The sequence below is a fragment of the Spea bombifrons genome, chromosome 10, assembly GCF_027358695.1.
Source record: "Spea bombifrons isolate aSpeBom1 chromosome 10, aSpeBom1.2.pri, whole genome shotgun sequence".
NCBI classification, from domain to species: Eukaryota; Metazoa; Chordata; class Amphibia; order Anura; family Pelobatidae; genus Spea; species Spea bombifrons.
In genome coordinates, this window is record NC_071096.1 from 13,942,193 (window position 1) to 13,961,099 (window position 18,907).

Sequence of the window (18,907 nt, forward strand, 5' to 3'; positions counted from 1 at the left end):
TCACGATCGAAAGTAATGAGAAAACTAGGAGGGCCAGGTTCCAATGGAACTTATGAAAACGGAAATAAAGGAATACTATATATCTTGTTTAAAGATATTTTTATATTTATAGAGAGCTGTACTTTGGGTACTCTGAGAACTGTATTTTTCGAGTAGAGCCTTGCCGAGCATACTTGGATTCAGTCATTTTCTTCTATTTTTAGGATTTTATTTCTTGAATATTTTAACCCACATTGCCCACCTGTTCCACAGAGCTTACAATCAAGTTCACTTATAAAGTAACACGAATGACTAGCCATTGATATTTACCCCAGGCTGAATGTTTTATTTCTAGAACTTGCCACTGCATGCCATACTCTTTCTTGTGAATGTTTTCACTTGAGGTGCATGGATACGAATTCAGTACAGCAGCCTTATATGAATAAATAAATGTGAAGTATCGCTGGCACCGCAGGCAGCAGAACGTTTAATCGTGCCGTAGAATGTCATCTACTATGAAAGGAAGAAATAATAAAGGAAAGGCCCCGAGCGGCAAGTCGGGGGAGAGCCGCAGAGAAGCGAGGAATGATGGGAATGACATAGAAAGAAACACAGAAGGGAATAGTATGGAGCTGCGCTAAGACATTAGATTGGGTTTGAGGTAGGAACGGGATGTCTGTGACAATGAGGTTTACTCTCCAAAGGGTAAGTTGTGTTCCTTTGTTGCACTTTATTTTATGAATGGCTGACCCCAGTGAGCTTCTGATTCAGGAAGAGCTTGGCTGGCCCTGTATAATGCATAGTTAAATGAGTGTGATTTCTTCAAAGCCTCGTTACACATTATACATGACGGCCCATGGAGAAACATTCTAGTGGTGGCTCTCCGTAATGAATAGTGAAGTGAGGCAGTTGAAACCGCATCTCCTTACAGCCCTTCCACTTAAACCCGTTCACGTTTATTGAGCATATACTACATCATGCTACCAATGGGGTTTTTGGATATTAAACATATACGACATAAGTTTACAGACTGTGAGGGCAGGCTTAACCCAGTGTGTGCCAAAGGGGGTGTTTATTGCACTCTGATGCAGCTAGTGGCCCACACCTCTTGGCACTCAAACAATTAAGTGAAGCTGCTGGGTATAATGGTCTCACTGCTTGACTTCCAGTTGGTCTTCTGAGCAGTAACCCAGTGGAAGCTGCGATACTTGCCATTATCGCATTGTTTTCCATTACATGTAAGAGGAGGACTCACCCACGCTAATTATTGCAGAAAGTAGAATTATATGTACATGAACTCTCCGTGGTCACGCTTGTGGAATGAAAGCTGCTGCAGTATTTTTCTTCTAAATATGAGTGATAATCGTGCTTTCTCGCAGCTTTGCAAAGGCTCATTTTAACGGCATTTGTCAAACAGGACTTTAAAGGGGGCAGTGATTTATCCGAGGATGTTCTGTGCCCCGTTTTTAACTTGTTTTTGGTCTCAGGAATGGAAGGTTAATGGACTACATGGCATAGAGAAACGTGTTGCATGACACAGCATTAAAACTAAAACCAGACAGAGAAGGCGCAATGCCTGTGATGAGAAATGAGCGAGTAAAAGTTGCAAAAGGTTTCAAAGATCCTCAGGTTTGAGATGATGTGGGTTTAAACCGAGTGTAGCTGTTGGTTCGGTGCTATTAATACACACTAAATGCTTTTCTGAAGTGAAGACTGCAGATCTGTAGATCAAACTTACGAATGACACAGTACTGTAAAAAAAAAAAAAAGTAATGACTGTTGTAGCTTCAATTTTCCGGGTTAGGCTTAACCCCCCATTAACCCCAATAATGACACCGCACACCATTGAATATGGATAAGAAAAGGCCACAGCCAAATTTTACTTTATTTTTTATTTTGTCACGCCAAAACCTGAAACAATAAACATAGGTGCGTTAACAATGACTCAAAACACAAACATGTAAATATATACAATAAACACAATGCACACACCAAGCTTGCCAAGTAATCCAGGTACCATAACTAAATACCACTTAAGGAAGGGACATACCCGGATGCCCCCACCCTGACCTGAGCTTCCCAGCACTGACAGCCAAGAACTTACCACCAGATGTGACCTACAATTCACTTACCAGCACATTAACCCCCTGGATACCTGGCAAGCTGCCGCCCCACAGACTGCGACAAAACAACACAAACCAACAAACAAAATAAAGGGAGGGAGGGTGGGACACGCAACCAGGTAAGCTAACCACAAATTTCCTGCCAAAAAGCCTAGGATGAAATAAAATCATTAAATGAAACAGAAATACCTTTGTGGGGATAAACGGGGTTTTATTTCCACCTTTTCCCCCTTTTTCTTTCCCTTTCCGCTGTCACTTACATCTTGGTTTTAAAGATCATTGTTTCATAAAAATCCAACTGAGAGAAAATCCCAGCATTAGATGCGGGCAGAGATGCTATTCTCTCTCAAGGAAAGGCTGAGAATTAATGAGCAGGCCTGTGGTTAGCGGCACAGTAAACTGCCTCTCGTACATCACACACACAGACACTTTGTACTGGATGAGTCTAGTGCTTGCAATCACGTAAAATGCCTAACTCTGCTTCGTGGACAGTGCTGTCCGGGGCCTATTTTTGGTGGTGGACAGAAGACTAAGAATCACAACCCCCACCAAAGAAGTCATCTTCTTGCACACTGCCCATGGACTCAGACCCGCTGTGACATTTTCAGTGACGAATCAAAAACATGTACCAAAGGCAAACATGTTAGATATTTGTTTTGCTGAAATATATAAATATCTACGTAACGATATTTAAAGATCAGTTAAAACCACGGCTTCTAAGACTTCATGAATATATATACACACAGAACCAGTCGGTGACAGATGCATACCTGGGAACGCTCGGCTTTTGCCCAGAGACTATTGGAGAAGCTCCGGGTCTCCAGTTCACCACTGGAAAACTGGGTTGTAGGGGCGCCATTGTGACACTCCCCACTCACCGCTCATTTCTCCGTTAAATAGCGGTCCAGTCAGCAGGACTGCCCACCAATGTCAGCGGGACCGTCCACAGACATCAGCAGGATTCCCTGCCCACATCCCGGCGGTAGCCGGAGCCATAAAGTTCCCAGGTATGGACAGATGTTAGCAACAGGATGATGGAACTTGAGTGCTGTAGGCTCTTCTACGTAAAATGATGGAGGAGAAAGGAGCGGTAGTGGTGATCTCTATCTCTATCAGTCAGTGTGAAGTAATTAGCACCTTCAAGTCATCCAGACAACCTCAACTAGTAGTTCTGTTAAGACGCATGCTTCTGTCACTCATGTTTCACTTATATCTAATGTGAAAGCATATCCATAGCATGACTTTCCTACTGAGCATTACACACACACACATTCCTCCAGAGGGTTACCAGCCACAGAAGGTGCTTCGTTGGTCTTATCACCAGCCTGCTATTCTTGAAGTCTGCTTGGAAGTAAGAAGAAAAGCCTTTGAGTCCTGTACACTGTTAATAGTGATGGGGAGAATTACATTTTCATTGCAATATTATTATTGTTATGGAGTTCTGGGAAAAGTGGGTACATTTGGTGTGACATGCCTTCATCCAAATGGCTTAAAAACTGTATATTAAATAAGTAGTAATAGCACTAATGATGGACGGTTGTCAGTGCTTGATTCAATGTAGTCTGTATGAGGCAGCCCCCCTTTTCTTTGAGCTGTGTATGATGTCATCTAGTGATGCGGAAATACTTTAATTACTTAAGAAGAAATACACTTTTTAAAAAGCAGTATATGAAATGTAGTCAAGCGGAGGTGTATTTTGAAAGCTTCTTTTTAACCCAAAAATAACCATTTAAAACTTACATGAATAACACAGCTATAAATGATTAAGGTCTTTGATTGCTAGAGTTATTCTGTGTTCTTCTTCAGTACTAACCTGTATGTGTCAGAAGAACATAATATGGCCTCTGTATCTGATGTTCCCTGGCATCTAGTAGAATGCATTCTGCCTCTCAGGGGAGGTTGTGAATTTTTATTACAGTCCACTTTGCTAGATGCGGTTTTTGTTCCTTTCATATTTCCTGAAAGCCAAGTAGTTTCACAAAGTATGTTCCAGACCATTTCACAGATTTTGTTGCTGCTGAATTTGTCACATCTTTGTTCCAAACAGAAGTTGAATTCAATGCATAACGAGACTTTGTATCGGGAAATTAGTTACTGCCCCATCATATAAATACATAACGGATTTAAACTCCAAGCTAATAGCTTTATTATAAAATGAATATATCAAGAAACCGATTAAAGCTATAGAGTTCATGTGCCATATGAGCCAATGCAGAAAGTGACTTGGGTACCAGGTGGGAAGCAGATGGCCTTTACAGAGGTCCACTAAACATTGAGAGGATATATATTTTATTATAGTCACATGGGAAGTTTAAACGATTTTCCCACTTATGCTGCTTAGTTCTTCCTCGCCAAGTAAAGTTTCAATTAGATGGATCAGAGAGATGTTAGAATTTATTTTTAGCTCAGGTATCACTACTTTTCCCTTGATCTATAAGTTTAGTACCCATACAGCTCTCATGGCACAGAGGTGATTCTTAGAACTGCTTCCCAACCATGATGAACATTTACTGTATGTGAAATGCTGCATTTTTCTGGAGGTATTGAAGTTGTTGCATAGATCTACTTCGTTTACGAATTATGTTTGGTTTCTCTGCAGCTAGGAGGATGCGGAATCCTGGGAGTCGGGATCTGGCTGGCGGTTACACAGGGAAACTTTGCCACTCTCTCCTCCTCCTTCCCCTCTCTGTCGGCTGCCAACCTTCTGATTGCCACTGGAACGGTCGTGATGATTGTTGGGTTTCTGGGCTGCATCGGGGCCATCAAAGAGAACAAGTACCTGCTTCTGAGTGTAAGTATCCGAATACAGGCTGGAAAATTGCCTCAAAAAGTAGCCTGATTGTTGGGATAGCTTTATTTTGCATTCAGATACAAGGCTCAGTAACATACGATCGATACATAATTAGTCCAGATTACAGAGGCTTCGCTCATGGGTCTTTTATGCGTAAGGCAGCTGTTTGAAGAGGTCATTTGTATGACACTGAACCCACACTGCGTTGCCACAAGCTCTTAATATGCTTTGTGAAGCCCTGCATGATATGTATAAAAAAAAAACCCTGACACAGAGACAAGGGTAAAAACACACTTTAGAGTTTGCCCAGAAGGAATGAAGAGGCTACACAAATTGATTTGGCTCTCTCTGCGTACTGCGGAGGAGCCATAATACATTTGTGCTGTTACTTCATGATGCACAGTAGAAAGGGACATTTTCCTTTTGAGATTATTATCTGGTCACACTGCAGTAGCCTCTTATCATTCTAATTTTCCAAGTGTCCGATGATATAGAAAGTCCCATTTCACATTTGGCTCACATTCCTTTTCTCTTGGAAAGACAAGAACAGCTTTCAGTATTATTGCTAATGCAGGTTAGAATTGGAGGCATGTTATGGAACACATTTGTGATGGTGTATGTATTTCAACATTTGTGACTGTTTGTAGATCCTGTGCTGTTCTGGTTATTTATCATCAGCCGTATAGTATAAGCGTAATTCTGTAATAAGCTGTGTTGGTTATGGTAGCGTAACAATTGATTTGTCATTAAAAATGGCTCTCTGCATCTTTAGTGAGTGGGATAAGAGCATTCTTCAGCTGATGGTCCTTAGATGCAAGAACACCATTTCAACAAACAGATTTACGAACATAGTTAATTTTCAATCCAAGTCCATTGAAAAATGTGTTGGACTTCCCATTTTCAAAATAAAGTAGAATAGTGTCAGCAATTATTTCTTGGTAATGCTGAATATATTATATTACAAAGGTAACTTATTAGCCACTAACACTCCAGCCGCTGTAAGATTACAATTATTATTAGCCAGAAAGTTGCCATAATGTTATCACTGCAATGTTTTTTGTAGTTTATGGAGAACTAACAGGAGATAAAAACAGGAGATACATTTATTACAGTCGATACATTTTGTCTATGACGAGATAAATATAACATTGTACATTGAATTACGTTTCAGATATTTAACTAGACATTGTGTTTCAAGGATCCTTTGCTGCCTTTCTAGTCCCCACAAAGGAAAATATGGCAAAAGTAGGTTATTAAAAGACCTTGGGGCTCCTATTATTAATGATTGAGGGGAGCACAGTGGAGTGTCTCACTCAGCCGAGTATTGGAGTATTCACACAAGCGACCCATTAATCTCATCCCCTCGTCTCTCAGCATTAAAAATAATAATAATGTCACTCTGCCAAGTCAGGTCAAGAACCTAAGATAAACCTTTTCTGTCCAGAAGTGAGCAGATGACCTCTAGATGGACAACAAAGAAATGAATCAAATATTCAGAAAATGATCTCCCTTTAAAGCGTGCGGCACGTTCCTGGTCAGTCTGGCGGTAAATTAATTACATTTGCCACAGTGCTATTGTTATCTGAAGGAAACATCCAGAGATTCCTAGTAAACAAAATAATTGACTTATCTCAGAGAAGCCTAGATGCAAGATCTTTAAACGCAGCCCCAACAAAGACTATTCTATGAAAAGATCAAGAGGATTCTTTAATGGATATTTAGAAAGGTTAGCTGTCTGCATATACATTGCTGGCTAAAACATTAAAAAAACATATTTAAAATGTTCTTTAGGAGATAGGAGCTTTAACTCAAATGCCCTACTTTCTGTTACTTTCTAATTATGACCGCAATTATATGACCACAATATATCTCTGCGGATAGAGGAGACTCTTCACAAAATATTTTAATAACCATAAGCAAGTAATATAAAAAATAACAAAAAGTATTATTTTGCTTTGTTTACCAATATTCACCACTGTGCGTCATAAACAGTATTTAAAAAGCACAACAGAAACCTGTCCTATAACAACGCTCCTTTAATTACTATAATTCCCGTTTAATGTTCATGTTTCAGCCTGTTCATAAATTATAAAGAGCATTGTGTTAGTTGAGTTAGCTATTAGCCGTTAGTTGGCAGTTACAGGAAATGTTCCCTTTCTCAGCTGGAAATATATAAGGTACTTTCACAGAATACTAATATCTTGGCACGCTTCCTACTTACAAAAGAGAGACCAAAGTGCAGATGAAGATATGACCCCATATCTGACCCGTATAGAAACGTAGGCAGGACCTACAAATCGTCTTCTAACACCAATAAGCCTCTCGCTCTCTTCTCTTGCAGTTCTTCGTCTTGTTGTTGATTATTCTCCTCCTGGAGATCATTGTGGTCATCCTGTTCTTTGTGTACACAGACAAGGTAAGATGTGTTTTTTTTTTATACATATACCAAATGTTCTTCAAATGTTTACTGGTTTGTTGCTGTTTATAAGTAGAGCTCATACACACCATCATAATATCCGGTACAACAGGAGAAAATATCCACCTAAACTGTAAGGTGGATTTGACTACTGTACTTATTATTATATGACTGCATGTATGTATAGTATATATGGAACTATACATGTAGTGTATTATAACTTTGTTTATACATGTCTAAGCATTTCCTGTGGATCACACGTTGTAGGATGATATTTCCTTTTGTGGCACAGACATCAGTTTGATAATATCTTTGATTTTGAGAAAATAAACAACACCATTAGTAATTGAGTAGATAACCAGAACGTGATGGCGCGAGCTCTTCTGGCTATTCTGCTGGACTCAGCTGGCAGTAGATAGTAAACCTGGCAGATAACCAGTTTCTAAGAGCCTCATCTGAAGCAGAACACCATAGGCCTTACATGGGGCTTAGCAAGGTCTGACCTGCTCAACGAGCAAACTTGCCAAGTTCATGTAATCAGTCTCTATGCGTTGGTGTTGAGTTTACAGTATTAATAGCTGCTGGAACATATTATGTACCCTTGGGTGACCTTCAGCTGAAGGTTTGGGGATCAGATCAAACAAAATGCAGGGCAGGCTCAGCTGATAATAGACAAGGTTTAGCCTCCCCGAAGGATGAGAACTACATGGATTGTATTTATTAATAAATAAGTTCCTGCAACATTCAGACATGATAGAAATACACAAAGGGCTTAGCACAGCTTTTAGGGCTTGATGTGCGTACAATTCAGATTTTTTATTTATTTATACAGTATACATTTGAGAAACCCAGACCATAACTCTTTCTGACCTAAAGCCCTTACCCTAGGGCATTCCAAATTCAAGACGACTTTAGGCCTAAAGTGCTGGAAGGGTCGGCTCGCCCTCTTGTCACGGACCGGGTACAATGTGTTTGCTTCCTAATATCCTAGATGTGACATAACCAGTATGCCGAATGCGTGCTAGTTTGTGATAAAACATTATGTGTGTGTCAGGCGTTTGGGAATAGCCTGGCCTTGTCGCATGCCGTTACTGCCTCACAGGAAATTAAACACACAATGCCAGACTACACAAAATCACAGTGATTTGCAGCTTGTGACACTGTAAACAAATGGGCTGGCGGCCCTCACACCTTCCCGTCTCTTATGTGACTGCCAAGCATCAAGCCTACAGGTAAATTGATGTGGTTTCTCTCTGTTCGACTTTTCCCTTTGTTTGCAAAGTAATTATGAAGCCGGCATTAGTCAAACACAGAAACATAAATGGCTGATCTGCATAAATTCAGCAAGTCGCCTAAAGGCTGATTGAGCATTTACTATTAAGCATTTATCGAAATATATGCTTACACAGTCAGCGGCTTTTGAAATGTAGAGGGAAAAAGCATATAAAGAACAAAATCATGTATCATATATATATATATATATATATATATATATATATATATAAGCACATACTGTTCAAAATAACATGAAATGAATGAGAAATACAGTGCAGACGGGGTTAATGTTGCCCTTTTGCAATTATGTTTACCTTGAAGTGACCCCAAACTTTCAGCATGCAGGGGTATGAATTCCTCTGAGAATAGTTATATCGCAATACTATATTTTCATTTATAGATCAACAGAATAAGGCATTTTATTACAATCAGCTAACTAGCCTATTGTGAAGCAGATTTCTTGTACACAGAGCAGGTACATAAGCATTCTATAATTATATATAAATTATGTACACAAAATTTACCTCTGAAGTATTTGATCTAAAAAAGAGCCCTCTAAGATCTCAAAACTTGAACTATTTTTCTGTGTTTGCCCAGTCAAAGTTTGCCTTAAGACTCCAAGGCATCATGTTGAGAATACATTAAACTGTCAATAAATATATCAGAATAACAGCCCCCCGACTGTGTAGGCTCAACGGTGTGCATGCCCGTTCCTCCAACCCACTCGTGGTTTAATGATGTGTTTAAACAAAAATCCTAAGGTAAAAACAACGTTATCAAAAATGCAATAGCAGCAGAAAGAGATGAGATGAAATGAAAAGCCAGGAAAACCGCCAGGAAAGCATATGTGGGTCCAAAAACCACCCACCAAAATATTCTACAACCAACCCAAAAAACAATTCACAGAGAATAATAATACTAATATACATGAATCCCATGAAACAAGGCTTATAACCGATATGGTACATTATATTTGACCAACACAAAAACAGATGTCCGCAAGCTTTCGAGACCTCAGAGGTCCATTCCTCTGGGAGATGAGCTTTGGAGTATCACACAACTCATCCCGGCCCAACAGTATTTCTAAAACAGGAAAGTCTCCTGGGGTTGGGTGGTGCGTTTATTTCAGATTTGTTAAATGGCATTTGATGTTATTGTAGAAAACCTTAATCAGAGTCCTAATCAGACCATTCTTAGCAGAGATCCATATATCTCATCTGTAATACACTTCAAGCAGAAGCACACTGGGATTTGCCCATTATAATGTATAATGAAGGTGGGGACTAAAAAATGTGACTCTTAAGTGAATAAACCCCCAAAGCATAAGTAACCTTTAAAGTTTATGGTAAAAGCTCTTATGTTGTCATAGAATATATGCTATTCCCAAATACCTTGTGACTAAATAGGACCTCCCCATGTAATATCCCAATCAATACACAGACCAAGTTCTAATATTGTAAGCAGAAAGAGTTTCCCTGAATATCTGTAAGGACATAAAAGACATAAATCCGTGATACCGCTATGGCAGTTTTTAATCGGAGACAATAAATTACATGTAGAACAAGTACTATTGTAATTAAAATGTCTAAGGCCATGCTCTGGGGTACAAATTAAAAATTATTTGGAGAGCTGTAGCGACAGGATCGTAACCACAGATTTATGAAATCAATTGTGTGTTACTGCAGATATTTAAAGGAGAGTCTAATAAGTAGAAATACTGTGATAAGTTGCTAACAGGCCATATTTCATCTTCAAGATGTTGCTGTATGGCATAAATTTGTGTATTAGTCCAGTATACAGAACCTTTATATATTACCTCTTGTTGCAGCAGCGGTAAACAGCTAGTGATGGAGACAACGTGCCTGAGACAAAATGAAAGTAATTAAATGGTTATATTCCTTTTAAATAAAAGTTTTCCATCATAAATTCTAGATCATACAAATACACGCACATATAGGATGCGCATAGCTGTCTGTCCCCGTTGTACAGCGCTACGGAATTTGATGGCGCTATATATATAAATAATAATAATGGTATATTCTCAGCATACCTTGCAGACCCTAAATTCCGAAGAGTCTGGGGGTAAATAGGCAGATTCACTGGGTTAGAGGCATAGTATTTGGTGATCTAGAAGAGGTATTTAGAGCACCAGTAGAACACTTTGATAACAATGCAACACATAATGCATGCCGAAAACTGTTACTTCAACTGATGGGGTGCCTGTCAGGACCTTTTTATATATTTAGAGTGCCAATAAAGGCATAGATCTCTTTTGCACATCTCTCATGCATTGTAGAGGGTTCGCTTGCACCCATCAGGCTCCAGACTAACTTCTATTAATTTTCTGTGCTCCACCCTGGTCCAGGAACCCCGGGCTGCCTGGTGCTTGCACAGAAGCCAACCTTGGTGAAGTCAGGTTGTCTATTGCAATGAGATTTGGAGAATGGTTTGTGTTCGGTACATCGAGTACCATGATTTTTAAATGGGAGACAGTTATTTAGGCATGGTTTTGGCCAGCCTCTTAAGCCAGTTATTACAATCAGAGAGCACAGTGTTGTTCGTGGGTACGGGGATAGCACGTGGAGGATTCAGAACATCCATCTTACACTATGAACTATCCAGCTTTCATTTTATTTTAGTTGATATATAAGCCTTGGTATTTTCTTTGTTTTTGTTTTGTTTGTAAATCAATGTTTTATTTGGTTTTGTCAAGAAAACAGTGGTGTAAATATTCTGCAAGTTTACAGCACAGATCGGTCCCATTGTCTCCACCAGCCTTCTGTTCATACATCCCACACGTTAAAGCTCAAGGGCCAATCAAGACCGATGTGGCTTGTCAGTCCCCGTGTTATGGCATTCAGAGAAAAAAGTAGCACACCACCAGTAGTGAGAGAAGGAAAGGATGGAGATAGAAGGAATAAGAAGAAGAGAATCTCCCAAAGCTCCCAAATGCTGTGAACTCCAGCCTAGCATACCATGTGGCCACGTATGACGATCTTGACTAGTTCCTCCATTACCCTATCTCTTCCATTTTATCCATTTCCTATATATGGATGATATATCTGTCCCCAAGTACCTCGCGATAACTGAGGAGCATCTCACCCTGATGAAATGGTGGCAGCTTTTCCACCACCTTCTACCACCACCTACTCGCATAGAACCAGAACCCAAATAGCGAAATCCACTACAGGTGGAAGTTCCTGTTGCCTCGCTACACCTCCAGGACTTGTTATCCGCTAGGAACCCCACCCTGTTTAACTACACTGGCATGCTATACCTAATTGCCAACTTTATATGCATTTTCTAGCACTTTTTAATGCTAACAACTTCAGGGGGAACTAGCTTATGTTTCTCTAAAAGTAGCTTGTTTAGCAAGGAGATCGTATGAGGAGGGGGACAGTCACCTCAGCATAGACACGTGAAGATCGTTAACTCCCTGGTAAAATTATGTTTCCCTCGTAGTGATGGAGGTAGTGTTACAGCTGCCGGTATCAAAAACCTGTCCAACATCCTTGACTCCCTTGTCTTTGGTAGTTGGTCAAAAGCTAGGATATAACTTCCCAACATCATATCACAAGCCCCCACTCTGCCTGAGCCCCCCAAGAAGTCTTGTTTACCTGTTAGGGGGAACCCTTCCAGCCACACATCTGCTGCGTTGCTTTAAAGAAAGAATTTAATCTAATCACACTAAATCGTATCTTTGGATGAAGCCAGAGATCAACCTCCAACTGCCCCCCCAGTTCCAGGCAAACCTTCTGCCCCTTACCCACTGACTAGTGAAGCTTGATTTTGGCATGTCCAGGAGCGCCATGCCCCCACTGTCCTTCGGTAAGTATAGTGTAGTAAGTCTCAACCTTGGCCTCCGTCCAACCCAAACATACTTAATCAGCTCCGTTCTCTATGTCAAAAAAATGTTTAGCAATATTAATTGGGATCGTCTGAAACTAATACAGGAACCTAGGAAAAATGTTCATTAACCCTACATTGCCTCAATATCTGTGGGACTGGATTATTTTCAGTAGTGGGAGGAAATTTTCCCTATAGAGATGTGAAGTATTGCTTGGGATAGTCTTTGCTTTGGCACTTTAGAACATGTATATTTTGGATTAGTCCTTATCCTTAGCTTCAAGTAGGGGCTCCAGTGTCAACACAAACAGAAGGGATGCATTCTGCGGGCTCCTATATCTAACAATGGGCCATTAATGCTTACTGTCAATTGGTTTGAGTAAAGCACCTGGATCTAGGAATGCAACCCATCTCCAAACCCCAGCCCCTCTAGCACCAGTGCCATAAACCTCCAGTCGGCACTGGCAAGTGCCTTTTAAAGGTCAGTGGACAGGAATCAAATTTTCTGTCCCATGGCTCTGGCCAGGGTGATGGAGTTAAGGGCCCGGAATATGTTGTCTCGTACATCTCTTCCTCCCGCACAGCCTGCCCCGAGTGAACCAGATCTGGAAAATGTTCTTGGATGCGCATTGTCAAGACTTTTGCAGACATCTTAAGGTCTACATTAAGCAGTGAAATATGGTGCTAACTTGAGCTCAAAAGGGGTTCTTCCTCTCTTTGCGAATGACTGTGATTGTTGCCTTGAGCGAATGCACCTGAAGAGTATTTTCTTATATCTTCTGTTTTGACCCTGGCTGAAAAATGTTATTAAAAATCAGAAGCAAGCTGGGGCATGACGTAGTTATGTTCTATACATCAAAGAATAATTTATCTCTTAAAGAAAAAATATACTTTTTTCTCTTGGGAAATTTCTTCAATAAAGTCTATAAATGTTCACACTGGTTGATGAAATGGTTATATAGGTAACTCATCATTGTTTTATGCGATGGAATATCTGTGCTGTGTAATTCTTTAAGTGCCAATCATGTAAAATCCATGTAGATGGAAAAATAGACATTGGCATTTTATGGTCCTTGCGTATCAGCATATTTTGATATGTAAAAACACAAACCTTTGCAGTGTGCGAGGCCATAGCCTGATCTATTGCCAGCACATGCAATCCACATCACCACAATCAGATCATTCTCACCCAAGCAGTCCCTTTCCTTCTGTCGATCCCATTGCTTCCCTTAATATATCGAAGCATTATATTAATAGTCAAATCAAATTATATACTTTAAATGTTATTGGTTTTTTATTGTAATAGTGCTACAGAATTGGCTGGCACTCTATAAATGTAATGTTATTCCACCCAAAGCCCTCACAGCTCCTATTTAACCGATTAATTCAAGACTCCATAATAAATACGCCGCATGCTCTATATAAACATGTTTATATCATGTGAGATAATTGTGGCATGAAACCACATCTTTGCCATTGTCATGGATAACCCGTTTCATAAAGTGCACTGCAGGGATTTAAACTTCTTAAGGAAATTATAAAGTAGATATAGATAGCTATAGCTCTCTGATGTGTCAACCCCTTAGTATACCTTTCACTATCAGTGCTAAAAGCTTTCTGATAGGGGTTGGAACTACTCCTGTCTGATACCTCTGTGGGGCAATTAAAACCCCCCTGCATGTATGATTTGCAATGAGCTAGAAGGGCGCTCATATAGATGTATCTGTAACTGTATATTCATCAGAGGGAACACTGCCGGCTTAGATTAATGAAGCTCAGTTCAACTATTTCTCTCATTTTACTACAGAAATCTTCTTAGACTGGGCCACCTGCAGTTTCATTTAACGTCTGACAGAGGATTTCGTGGAACTGTAAATAATGCATGTATGTTACACGCAATTACCATGCTTGGAATACACTTAGGGTGGAATGCAAATGAAGAGAGGGTTAGAGGTAGGCATTTTGTAACATCTACTATAGCGTTTTTTAGTAAACCGGCCGTTTTTCATAATTATTAATATAGATGAAGATAACCCATGTGCTGAGATGTACATAATGATGATATGTGTTTGCATATTAAGGACTGACAGCTCGCATATACATAAAAGAGGTGAGCTGGCAGCAGGGACCTCTCTATGCTTCCTCCCTATCCCCTCCATCAAGTGATGCCTGAAGGAGAGTGGAGATCTGTGCCGCCGCTGTCAGACCTCTCCTCTGACGCTTCCTCTACGGCTGCTGGAGCCAGGATATGAAAACCAGCAGGTGATGCTCACAACTTAGTGAAGGAAGCGGTGGAGAGGATGGTGCTGGCAACTGCACGGACTTCAACCTCCAGATTATAGTGACTCTTGAGAGGACCAAGAAACAGTTGCTTCTTTTGCCCCACATTAAAGACAGTCCTGGGTGGCAGACCCCTGGTGTCATTATCCGGTTCCATTTTGGAGGGCTGACTGCCATATTGCAGAATGTTCAGCCATCCAGAGCAACTTCAAAGTCTTATCCTCAACGGCTTCTTTCAACACTTATTTTATTTCAGTGACTGGGTAGGCACCTGTGTGCAGAGAAATTAAAAGGGAAACTAGGTAATTCAGAAGAGGTTCTATTCATATCTGTTTGTTCTGCTGATCAGGGCTCTTCCTTGCTGATCGGTGCTCTTCCTCGCTGATCACGGCTCTTCCTCGCTGATCGGTGCTCTTCCTCGCTGGAGTGTAGGCAGGGAGTGCTTTCTGTGACATGGTGTGTCTGTCTCACAAGCAGCAGAAAGGCTGCTTAGTTTGCCTTTTCTTGGTGTATTAATGTAGGCGTGTGAGTGAAAGCTGTATATATACTTCCACCCCAATAACATTCATTTTTATTTTTATTTTGCCATATTACCTGCTTAGGAGGGTCAGGATGTTTTATAAAACACCATTGTTTTTCATGATTACATTGACTGTCAATGACCCTGATGTCTAAGCAGGCATTTAGCTTATGATTCAGATTCAGTTTGCACCGGTGGCTACATATGTGCTAACCAGGATTACAGCACATTCTCGATGTATGTTTTGAGTATTCTGATAACAATATATGTCAATATAAAACTGATGCTGTGTAATTTTTTCTGCAATACAGAATCGTATATATATAGATCCAGTAACAGACCAATGTTTATACGCAATACATTTTTTCTCTATAATTGTTATTGTAGCCCTGAAAACCCTGCCTGTTGGAAGCCACACAATAAAGATACTGTGTTCTATAGATAGACATCTATATATTTTCACGTTGTGGCGAATTAATTCTGAGTGTACTAACCCTCTGTTCATTTTTTCTGTTTTGCCTATTTTACATGTGTTATAACTGTACAAGACACAAGTTGGCCTGACAAACACATACAAAAATGATCTCTTTAATATATAATAAATGATATAAACCTCTTCATCAGAAATAATGCATTTGGTGGGATATAAAGAGTGGGAAATCTGTATCAAATCCAGAACAATTTTATGTTTAATGTTGGTATAGATTTTGTGGATACTTAATCCTTAATACTTTTGTTGTTAAGTTGTTCATTACACAGTATAGAAGAATTGTTTGTGTGTATGTATATGTATGTATGTATATATATATATAGATATATAAATATATATTGCTGGGACACAACAAAACTTTAAACCAAAAAAAATTAAAATTGAATAGAATTTATGAGACTATTTTGTGTATTTCAAAAAGATGGAATGTATTGAATATTGGTGGGATATCCGAATGAGAATAGCGATTATTATGTGTGTGTTTAAGCATGTAATTGTGAAAGCTTGTTAACGTCCGACTCTGCTAAATCTATAGCTCGATTTGTATCTACAGAGGGTTGAGCAGTGGAGTTCCTTCAAACTACCGTAATTTGGGAGAGAGTCATTTGGCTAAATCAGATGAGTTATTCGTTCCCAATGGAGCTGCTGCTGATGTTGTATGACAGCTCTCATGACTCTCAGCAAGCCTTCGGGATGCCTTATTGTAAATGTAAACCGGTGGAAACTTGAGATCTGTTTGTTAGACTTCTGACAGAGCAAGATGCCCATCATTTGTCTTACCTTACAAACAAAGATAAAAACTGAATGTTTACCGGATACTATGAAATATTTCTGCGTATGACCTAAAGCTGCAGTATTTTTTCTATTTATATACTAACAAAAGTGTTTCAAGAGAAAGATATAGAAAATACGAGGTCTTCATAGTCAGCCTGATAAAGATTAGCACAAACCCAAGAAGAGTTACGTGGTACCCTCTGTAATTGTGACTTGCCGTGATTCTGCGAAACACCATATGTTGTTACAACCAGGGATCTCTTAGTGAATTAGAATGAAATTAATTACTAAATATATCTTGATACACAAGCTGTAATATGCCACTTTTCAATTTCTCCTTGAAAGCTCACACTTGTGTTAAAATATAAGTAAAAAAAAAAAAGACATATCCGGTAATTCAAACTATCTTCAGATATACATGCGCACAAAACAAACTTGTAGCTAGGTGAAAAACTAAGAATAAGCTTCCATGTAACCGGACCAATAAACCGAAATATAAAACTATGACAGAAGCAATAAAATGTCAAGCCAGACGTGTCAGACATGCCTTCAGATATATATATAAAATCCTGCGGAGGTATGAGTGGTTTATGATGTTGCGCTTGCAACTGAGGCTTGTACCGGATTAAGCAATATCTCAGGGGGCCGCGAGTAGTTTGACCATGTTCACATCTCTCTTTGTGATAATGCTAGTTTTTTTGAAGTGTCACCCAATCCATAGATTGTCAAATCCTTCTGAACTGTCATAAGACCCCTCTGGACGTTGTAGAAACAACCATGGTTCCAAAGTGTAGTCAGCATTTTGCTCGTCAATGGAGTTTCAGCTCTAATTTGACGTATTTGTTCTTGGAGAAGCATAACCTGTTCTATAGTTTCTATTGTGCTTTAAAATTGTGTCATGAAGTTGCCGTTACAATCCAGACGGTCATTTAATAATCATTAATCATATATTGGCTTCTGGAAATCTTGGTTTCTGAAAATTGTGGGTGTTTTTGTTGTGCCCTTGGACTCCTTTTTTTTGTTGCTGGTGACAAAGGGGTTAAATAATTATGTTAGTGATCAACCTGGCAGCTTTGCTTCAATTACATGTAGCGCCAGTGAGATAAATTGTCCCAGAGGAGCCGATCTGCAGCAATAACCATATTATTGTTGGCAAAAAAAACCTCAGGGAATGGAAACCTTCTACCATCCGTAACGACCTCGATCCTTCAGCTTCAACATACATCATGGTTTTATCTGTGGTCATAGAAAAAAAATATGGTTTTGACGAGTGAATTATGGACAGACAGAATAGACAACATCAATTTCCAAAAGAGGTTGCAGGTGCATATGCCGTTCTCTCTGACATTACCACAGACCACCATCATTCACACCTCTAAATGGCAGAAACTGCAGAAGTCCGTCTTTTACGCAGAGTTCCAGCTATAAGTAAATGTCTTGGGAATCCTCATTGCTACTCCTGTTGTCCTGCTGTAACTCAGTAACATTTCTTTTCACTGTCGATTTGTTTTAAAATAGAAAGGCCGAGCCCCGAGGAGCATTTGCTTTCAGAAAGGACAGAATCAATCAATATAATGATTAGGTAGGAGATGAATAGTTCTGTATAGAATAATGTTCTAATCAGAATAGCCATCTTCTATCAGTTTCACCAATTCCCATGCTTGCTGTGTTCCATACAATCTGTATTCCATACACTATAACATTATAGCTCAATCATTGCTTTCCGAATTGGTGGATTCCTGGCTGATGGCAGAACTGTCACTTTGAAAATCTATATTCCTTGATGTGCTATAATAAATGAATCTATATATCAGTATCTCCTGAATTACAGATAAATTCAGCTGCCTCCTTGTCCTGCATTTGTGGCAGGGGGGGCACAGGCTATTTGGGGACATCCTCTGATCCCCCCTGACTGGCCCAGGGAGCTGTATAGTTAATGGAGGCATGTACTGTTGGAGCACAGGCTTCCATCATAGCTACCCCATGGGCACCTTGTGGCACTCGATAGCTGGAGAGCTACCTCAAAATGCTTAGCCTTGAAGAGTGGATGGTCCACCCTGACCACATGGCTCCTGAATGCTGCCATGCTCCTCTCCACCTTTAGCCACAGGGGGTGGTGTCCAGATTTGAGGTTTGTTGATGAGTATTTATATTAAAAATCCAGACTGTGAGAATTTTCTAGATTATGCTACCATGTTATATAGTCCCTCCTTTTGATAGAGACGCCCCATTTAGAGCGGAAGGAGAAATGTTCAAAGCCGGGATGTAATTAGTTATATATGGTTGGCAATGATCTCCGCTCTGCTGAAATAGTACTTGGCTTTAAGATCATCACTGAATAAATAAACTTAATAAAAGTCAGAGGCACCAGCTACAGCTAGATGAGATAGACTGTTGAACTATACTTAGACGT

The 18,907-nt window shown here is 39.8% G+C and overlaps 1 protein-coding gene across 3 annotated transcripts in view; it reads left to right on the top strand.

Annotated features, from left to right (window-relative positions):
* The window catches only part of TSPAN4 (tetraspanin 4), a 118,556-nt gene that overhangs the window by 74,905 nt on the left and 24,744 nt on the right, over nucleotides 1-18,907 (top strand). For all 3 annotated transcript variants that reach the window (XM_053448625.1, XM_053448624.1, XM_053448623.1), the window contains 2 exons: nucleotides 4,702-4,893; nucleotides 7,235-7,309. In XM_053448625.1, the coding sequence (XP_053304600.1) occupies nucleotides 4,702-4,893; nucleotides 7,235-7,309 (267 nt within the window). The remainder of the gene's footprint in view (nucleotides 1-4,701; nucleotides 4,894-7,234; nucleotides 7,310-18,907) is intronic.